This window comes from Glycine soja, chromosome 9 (assembly GCF_004193775.1).
Source record: "Glycine soja cultivar W05 chromosome 9, ASM419377v2, whole genome shotgun sequence".
Taxonomy (NCBI): Eukaryota; Viridiplantae; Streptophyta; class Magnoliopsida; order Fabales; family Fabaceae; genus Glycine; species Glycine soja.
Window position 1 is genome coordinate 37364033 of NC_041010.1, and position 9461 is coordinate 37373493.

Sequence of the window (9461 nt, forward strand, 5' to 3'; positions counted from 1 at the left end):
AGAAAGAAAAGAGAAACAAAAATTAATTTGAAGAGACATTTTTTTTTTAAAAAAAAAATCCTCTCATTTTACTCTTTCTATTCAAATTTTAAATATTATTTCCTGTCACATTTTCTTTTCTTAGATCAATGGAAGAGTGACACCCTTTATTTGATAAAGATAAAAAAAACTAAAAAGTAATAAAATAAATAATAAAATAAGTGAGTTCTTACGATTTATATTATACTTTAATTTAAAACTTTCATCTTAATTTTTTATATATTTTATTTCATTTTATCAAACACTTATTGACACTTAATAATATTATTATCGTCTCAAAAACTATATTGAAAAGATATATATTGGGATGGTTATTTTAAAAATATATATTATGAAGATTTAAAGTGAAGAATAATATATATATATATATATATATATATTATAGAGATCCTTTCAGAAAAAAGAAAGACTATTACATTTATAAAAAATGTTAATAATATTGTTTTTAACATATTTTTCCATTAAAATTCTTTAAATTACATGAATTGCACTACTAATTTCATACATAATTTTGTGGTTCTTAATAAATCTCAACTAATTAAAAAAACAACATATTAAAATATATTTTAAAAAAATATAATATTGGCATTACTTTTACATGCATAATTCTTATATAGAATATGAAAAATGTATATATTTTTAAAAATAATACTGTAATTGTTAATTTGTAAAAAAATCAAAGAAAATAAATGAATTAATTTTTTTAAAGTGAGAAAATGAATTAATTATTAATAATATAATAATCCATCTGTATAATTAGTGATGGGAGGAGACATTATCATTAACAGAGTTGAATCAGTGGCTTATCTGAGTTAACATCGTACATCACAAATTTCCATCCAAGACATTAGACATTAACAAGTTAAATCAAAGAAGAGGTGAAATAAATGCTATGTCCTAAATTTCCCAGAAAATGTTCCTAACTTCACAGATCAAAATCCCCTCTCCTCTCTAACTTTCTGTTACACTTCACTCTCTTCTTTTTTTCCCTGCAACGTTTTCCATCACTTCCTCCTCACGTTTTCCGTTCCCAAACCACCAATTACACCTCGCACCACCTTCTCCCACGCACAATGTGTCTCCTCCAATTCCAATTCACGGAAAACGCACGTCGCCGAAGCTGATTTTCGCCGCTTAGGGTTTCGGGTTGGGGGAATGAGCGAGAGCTCATGGCGTTTACATACGCGGCTCCGATCGCTCCTTCTCTCTACGGCATTGCTCGCATCGGTTACTGCGACCAGAAGGTTTCGCTCGCTGGTTCTCCCGGCGAGGTGAATACGTCGTTGTTTTGCGTTTCGTCACACGCGGGAAAGAGTGATGTGCTGTTCGAGAGGAGGAAGCTGAAGTCGGCTGATACTCGCATTGCCGAAAACACGCAGATGAAATCGAGCGTTGAAATTGAAATTCCGGTTTCTTGCTACCAGGTGATAGAACTTGCTGCGTTTGTCGTTTTGTGCGTGTGTGCGTGCGCTTATTTTTTTTATTTTTTATTTTTATTTTTAGGTTGACTGAAATAGGTAAGGTCAAGGAAGAGTCATGAAATGCCTTTCAATTTAGAAATTGTTGTTATTATATTTTAAATAATCATTTATTCTTTTTAACGATACAGGAAAATCATGACATTTTGTAATTATTTATGAAAGTGAAAAATACGAATAAAAAACGTTTTCTGAAACTAAAAATGTCTTCAAGTTGTCAGTGGTGGATGATGATCGGTAAATAGTGGGGAATTTTCTTTGGATGGAATGGTTGTTTCACTGTTTTTTATTATTATTATTACAAATTATAGTATGCCAACGTGATTATTGATACAGGAACCTTACAGAAACTACTGTTGAGTAAAGAAAAAGAAACAGGAATATCCTAATTCAAGTATTGGTTTGATGCTTTAATCCCATTGTAATTTTAGACTTGTATGCTGAACAATGCTTATCTGCAATTATGGTATATTAAGAAGTGACTGAGTAACTGCATTTTTGTTTTCCATGTGGTGAAGGAGTAGGTGGTTGGTATTCAGCTGCCATGATGAGTTTTTACATTTTTGTTAAATATTCAGTTTTGTTTCTTGTGTCAGATAATCCTTGCCAATTTTCATATTAGTCTTAAGATTAATACTTGACCAATGACTACTCAGTTATGTCATTTTGCAGCTCATTGGTGTTCCTGATCGAGCTGAGAAAGATGAAATAGTTAAGGCCGTTATGGGTTTGAAAAATGCAGAAATTGATGAAGGTTACACAATTGATGTTGTTACAGCTCGTCAGGTATGAACCAGTTATACTTTGTGACTAGTTGATTATAAAGTTTTCTTAAATTTGGCTTTTGAGGTGCAAGCAGATAAAGTAAGTGGAGTTGTTGTTGGTTGCTGCTCTTATCTAATATTGCTTTACAGGATCTTCTGATGGATGTTAGGGATAAGCTTCTTTTTGAGCCAGAATATGCTGGTAACCTGAGGGAAAAAATCCCCCCTAAATCTTCCCTTCAAATTCGTTGGTCTTGGTTGCCAGGTGCTCTTTGCCTTCTTCAAGAGGTACACTTGGCGTTTTTTTATTCCTTGATATTTTTCTCTTGTACAAATTTTTCTATCTTTTGCTGAAATATTTTGACTATTGCTTTTCTATTCCTTTTGTTCAGGTTGGAGAATCAAAGCTTGTGCTGGAGATTGGACAGACAAGTCTTCAGCATCAAAATGCCAAGCCATATACTGATGACTTGATTCTTTCTATGGCACTAGCTGAGGTAAGAAATGTGAACAATTAGGTTGGAAAATTACTCCCTGAATTTATAGCAGTCTTGTTATTTACCCTTTTCTTACCATTGGTGCTTTCTTGAAGTGTGCAGTTGCGAAGATTGGTTTCGAGAAGAAAAAAGTATCTCAAGGTTTCGAAGCTCTTGCTCGTGCCCAGTGTCTTCTAAGAAGTAAACCGTCCCTAGCAAAAATGACACTGCTATCTCAGGTAAGAAATTTTTTATAGTGTATATTCACTAAAGATCTTTAAGTCTAGCTGGTTTGCTAAATATATTTTATGAGTGAAAGATCGGTTTATAACCCCTACCTCTCCATTCAACAGAAAAGGTAGAAGGTCATTAAAGTCAACAAATGAAAAATTGTTACACTCCTAATTTTTGTTTCTGGAAATGAGTTCTTCTGTGCACATATTTGATGAAAATGGTTATTTTCATTTCAACATTAGGTTGTTATTGCTTACAATAATTCAAGAAGCTTTGATATTCAGGCCAACTTTTTAAATAGCTAACCTAGGCCTAATCAGGCAATACAGTAATTATTCAGTATCGTTGCATACTTATTTATTTTTAGCAACTTTATTACTCTCAAGTATCAATTCTATTTCAATGCCATTCTTCCTCATTTATGTTGCCCCTGTTTCATACTCTTTTTTACTGAGCAATTTATTGTTCTGTAATAATGGTGGCTTAATTGATTTTGGATAAAAAAAAGTCATGTGTTTTTGGCTGATTCCTAAGAGAGATTTAAAAAATAAAAAGAGTGATTATCTTCTTAAAAATAATTGAAACCGAACATGAAACATCAACTTGTTTCCTGTTTGAATTATCACATTATGTCTGTATATTAGGCATGGAACACAACCCTGAGGATGCTTGTCATGGTTTCTAGATTGAAGAATCTCTTGAAGAGCTTGCACCTGCTTGCACCTTGGAACTACTGAGTATGCCACATGCTCCTGAAAATGTTGATCGAAGACGAGGTGCAATTTTGGCTTTGCGGGAATTGCTCAGGCAGGGTCTTGATGTTGAAACTTCATGCCAAGTACAGGACTGGCCTTCCTTTCTAAGCCAAGCATTTGACAGTTTGCTGGCAAAAGAGATAGTTGATCTTCTTCCTTGGGATAACTTAGCTGTGATGCGAAAGAATAAGAAGACTATTGAATCACAGAATCTAAGGGCAGTAATTGATTCTAATTGTTTTTATCGAGTTTTTAAAGCTCATATGGCAATTGGGTTTTCCAGCAAGCAAAAAGAGTTGGTAATACACTTCTCTGAATCTTGTAGGCATATTTTAATAATCTTGCCATAGTCCATATTTCATTAATACTGTTTTCTTGGCATACATTCTCAAACAGTGGCCTTCTGAACTTCATCTTGATACTAGTTGTTTGTATAAATTTTATGCAGATTAACAAAGCAAAAGGCATATGTGAATGTTTGATAGCTTCAGAAGGTATTGATTTGAAGTTTGAGGAAGCTTTTTGCTTATTCCTACTTGGACAGGTACATTTTGAATTTTGGTTTCCAGCAGCTATAATTTTTTCTCTCCCTTTCCAATTCTCCCTGGAGTATCTGCAGAATAATTCAGCATTACTTTTGTCTTAAATTCTAGGGCACGGAGGCTGAGGTGGTTGAAAAGCTTAAGCAACTTGAGCTAAACTCGAATCCCAAACATAATTCAGTCTTGGGGAAGGCAATAATAGATGCTTCTACTGTAAACCCGTCATTGGTATTTCTCTTGTTATAATGTTCATTCTTACTTTTGTTGCTGTTTGGGACATGTGTTTGACATGTTAAGTATGTGCAATTAACTACGACTTGGATTTCAGAGATTAGTGTATTTTGGAATAATTTTTGCCGAGCCTCAAATTCAAATGCCATACACATATATTCATTTTTTTAAAATTTCTATTGTTTTCTTTCAGATAAAGATTTTCCTTTTGACAGAAAATACTTGTGTTTCTGGCTTCAGAAAAATATCTATTTTTTTGCTATATTTTTACACGAGATAATCGCTGATCTTGAATGCTTCAAGAATTATGTTATATCTTTCATCTTAAGTTTTCGTGAAAAAATCTTTAGTTTTGATTTCTTATATCAGACCACTTGTGCAGGAAATGTGGCTGAAGGATTCTGTGCTTGCATTATATCCAGATACTAAAGATTGTTCTCCAGCTCTGGTGAGATCAGTTATAGTAGGCAATAACTAATTTGTTATTTTTTATTTTGAAAAAAATTGCTTATGGGTGCCCATTTCTGTAGGCCAATTTCTTTAATGCTCAGCAGAAATTTTCTGGAAGCAAGAATTCCAAAGGAGCTCAACAAATGTTGCCCACTATATGTCATAGACCTTTATCTTCATCTGGTTCCTTAGAACGTAGAGAAGTTGAGGAATCTCGCTCATACATGAGCTCTTCTCCTAGTCTAGGGTTTGCTGTCAAGCAGCTGACTCCTACTGATTTGAGGAGTTCATTGCTATCTGGAAGAAATGAAACTGGAAGCAATACTATTGAGTCACCTGTTCAGGTGAAAAGGAACCTTGGTAGTCATCGCAATTCAGGAATTTGGCATGGTTACTTCCCTCAAGGACACATATTCAAAAGAATAACATACTTAACCGTATTGGGTTGTATTGCATTTGCTAGCATTAAGTTGTCAGGAATTGGTCTAAGCAAGACTCTTACTGCTTCTCATTGGGCTTCTACTAAAGCCAATGATAACATTGCTTGGACTGCAGATTCAGCTGATTACCCTGTGGGCCCAGCTTATATTAGGCAAAGTACCATGACCAACAAACTGAAGAGGATCCTGTCAATGTTTAAGATACAGCGGTTGCACCAGTCAGGTGCTGGAAATCATAGTGATTTACACACTACTCTTACCTCATCATCCTCCCCTATTAATGTTTCCAGAAGGCCAATGCCTGTGGAAGAAGCAGAAACCATTGTCAGGCAATGGCAAACAATCAAAGCTGAAGCTTTGGGGCCTTGCCATGAAGTTAATTGCCTAGCTCAAGTTCTTGACGAATCTATGCTTGCTCAGGTAGTGCTTGCTGTGGCTTATTTTAACCTTTTTTATGTAATCAAATGTCATTCAACTTGGTATTGTTCAATAATTCAGCTCGGCATTCAATGAAACACCATTGTAAAATCAGCAAGTTAACCTCTACTCAAATTTTCTTGTTTGCTTTTGACAAGTGACATGTCTAATGAGCTTATGCTGTGAAGTACTCCAAATTTCTTAGTTTATTATGAATATAATGATAGAATGAAATGATAACGAACACAAAGTCATGCAACTAATTAAAAGAATTAATCAGTGCTGTTATCCTTTACAGTGGAAAGGTTTGGCCAATGCCGCCAAAGAAAGATCTTGTTACTGGAGATTTCTTTTGCTCAAGTTATCCATTATTCGAGCTGACATTCTATCAGATGGAAATGGAGATGATATGGCAGAAATTGAAGCTCTCTTAGAGGAAGCATCTGAACTCGTTGACGGTTCACAGCAAAAGAACCCAAACTATTATCTGTAAGATGTACTTGCTTGTACAACTGGATAGTAGTCAAAGACACTGGCTATCCATTTCTGATGTTTCTTTTCCTTCCTAACAACAATCAAGCGCTGCATCCTGGTTTCTTTGCTTATATTGTGTTTATTAACATTTATTTTTTCGTTGATGATTGCAGCACTTACAAAGTTAAGTATGTTATGAAGAGGCAAGACGACGGATCATGGAAGTTCTGTGAAAATGATATAATAGAATCACCATGACATGAACTTATTACTATGCCACGCCAGGATAACTGATGTTGCAGCTAACTTCATTCCTTCCCTAACTACTGTTGTTTTCTGGAGCCGTAAAATCCAAATACGATCTCCATTTAGGCAGATGATGACACCTTAATAATATCAGTTTACACAATATAAGATCCCACAGCCTCTCTTCTTTCTGGTATTGACATGTAAGGAACTACTGATTGATTGGAATTAATTGGAATTTATCAGAAAATAATGAAATTTCTGATTCATTTTTCTGCCAACAGAAGTAATGTGTAAAGATTTCTTTCTTTCATTTTTGAAGTCAAGAATTTATCTTTCTTGTATGTCAATTGTATTGTTTGCTGTTCGAGTTTTTCCATTGGTCTTTAATTTGATGGGGACGGAAATAAAGAATGTAGTGCAAGGACGAGAAATTGGGTTCCCCCCTTCTTTTTCTTGCAACTTGCAAGATATATCAGACGGAGCAATATCTCTTGAACAATGCACAGTTGTAAATTTAAAAGCAGTTGTTATAACTAACTTTATAGAAAGATAAAATTAAAGGTAAAAATTAGAAAAATAATAATAATTTTGCTTGCTTTTTACGTATATCGATGCAAAGCAAGTTCTTTAGAAAACAAGAATGGGTTGATTAATTTTAATTAAAAAGGTACCAAATTAAGAACTCAAATATGTACAAAAAATTAAGAAATCAAATGATTTTTTAATATTATTATTCTAAATCTTATTTTTAAAACTGACAATAAAAATTTATAGAACATGTAAATAATAGAGATAAACAAAACCTTTCACATGTTATGGGAAGGAAAACAATAGTAATAAATAGATAGAAGTGGTTAAATAAAATAACTCGTCGAAAGGACCTTTCTTCCTCAATGCACGTTAAAAGTTTGTTTTATATTTTTTACCGATTTTTTTTAAATAGTTTAGTCATGTTTTCTTTGTATCCTTAGTCTCCACTCTTGCTTGCTTTCAGAATCTACATATAGTTAAATTGTTGTCAAAGTACCAAGTACCAAATTGAAAGACATTCTCTACTTCTTTAACCTATGTAGACACTTATAAGAGATTTTACCATACATGAAGAATTAAAACTTGTGACTAACCTATGCTCACTTTATGCAGCTGCCATCCAGCGTAACAGGATCACATGTCGGCAAATTTCCTGCATGGGGTTACTTTTAGAAACATTTTCCCGAAATGGGTCTGTTTCTAAAGTAATCCCTGCATGGTGCTCTTTTTTACGTAGAGACCATGCAAATCGCAAGGAGGAATGGCGATTTCGTCGTCGACGCGACAGCTTGCACCGGTGTCGCCATCTTCAATGGCGTGTTGCACCAAGCTTGGACTCGCCAGTTTGACTGGCGAGTTGAGGGTAGGGGTTTGCAGTTCTCAGGCTACGTGCAGCAGCTTTGCAGGAGGAGGGACAGCTTTTTGGTGGAAAACGCCAGTGCTACTGGCGATTTGTGCTGCAGGTAGGAGTAGCCAGTAGCACTGGCGATTTGAGCATGAAGTAGCCATTCCCAATGGCGATTTCAGCTCCTTTATAAACCAAAGCTCCGCCCATTTGATGTGCGTTTCTTGAAATCATCTGAGAGTTGATATTTTATGTGCCTTTTCTAAAAAATAGTGAGTTTCAAATTGTTTATCCTATTTTGTGTTGAATCCTAAAAACATTGTTGAAGGCAGGTTCAAGGTACAGCTTTAAGGTATAAAAGTTCAAATGTGTATAGTTATTTTTAAATTATATTAAGTTGGTGTTGGTGTAAAAAAAATTGTATTGAATATGAAGTTTATAGTTATTTTATAATTATATTAAGTTGGTGTTTATGTTTTATTAGTGTCTTAAAAATTTATGAGTGTTCTTTGAAATGTGTTTATGTTGGTGTTTTTTTAAGATGAAGTTATAATATTTTTTAAATTAAATTAGATTAAGTTCATTTGTTGGTGTGTTAAAAATTTATATGCGTTGAAGTTGAAAGTGTTATTTATTTTAATATATTTGTAGTAATAATTTTGTAATTACCTATTTTTATTATTGTGAAGATTAACTATTTATATGCCCGCCTAATTGAGATATTGTACAAATGATTGATGTTATTGATATTTAGACACTTACAAATTACAGACACCATAATAATACGTTTAAATTTTTGTTATATTTTTTTCCGTCAAATCATTTAACGAAATACACCATAAAAATTTATTTGACGATGCTTTGTTGTTTCTCGTAGCATATTTATTTGAATATATTTGTAGTAATTTTGTAATTACCGTATTTCATTTTGAAGTTATTATTGTTAAGATTAATTATTTATATTATTAATTTCGTTCATGAATTTTTTTATTTTGTCTTTAAAATTTATTAGTTTGAAATTATTCATTTTTTTTAAGTGTGTCCCATGAAATTTATTTCAAGTTAATTAAATTATTTTAAAAGACAAATTGAATGTGAAATTCCAATAAAAGGACCTTTTGTGATTATATTTTATTAGTTTGAAATTATTCATTTTTTTAAGTGTGTCCCATGAAATTTATTTCAAGTTAATTAAATTATTTTAAAAGACAAATTGAATGTGAAATTCCAATAAAGGGACCTTTTGTGATTAAATTTTATTAGTTTGAAATTATTCATTTTTTTTAAGTGTGTCCCATGAAATTTATTTCAAGTTAATTAAATTATTTTAAAAGACAAATTGAATGTGAAATTCCAATAAAAGGACCTTTTGTGATTAGATTTTATTAGTTTGAAATTATTCATTTTTTTAAGTGTGTCCCATGAAATTTATTTCAAGTTAATTAAATTATTTTAAAAGACAAATTGAATGTGAAATTCCAATAAAGGGACCTTTTGTGATTAGATTTTATTAGTTTGAAATTATTCATTTTTTTTA

At 32.7% G+C, this 9461-nt stretch overlaps 1 protein-coding gene across 1 annotated transcript; it reads left to right on the top strand.

Moving 5' to 3' along the window:
• The first annotated feature begins 833 nt into the window (after positions 1-833).
• On the top strand, positions 834-6890 carry LOC114368695 (plastid division protein CDP1, chloroplastic-like). Its single transcript, XM_028325927.1, has 12 exons — positions 834-1463; positions 2190-2303; positions 2432-2569; positions 2674-2778; positions 2874-2996; positions 3677-4045; positions 4195-4290; positions 4400-4516; positions 4902-4967; positions 5050-5829; positions 6125-6315; positions 6474-6890. The coding sequence occupies exons 1-12, from the start codon at positions 1209-1211 to the stop codon at positions 6556-6558; spliced, it is 2439 nt and encodes an 812-aa protein (XP_028181728.1). The 5' UTR covers positions 834-1208; the 3' UTR covers positions 6559-6890.
• The last annotated feature ends 2571 nt before the right edge of the window (positions 6891-9461 follow it).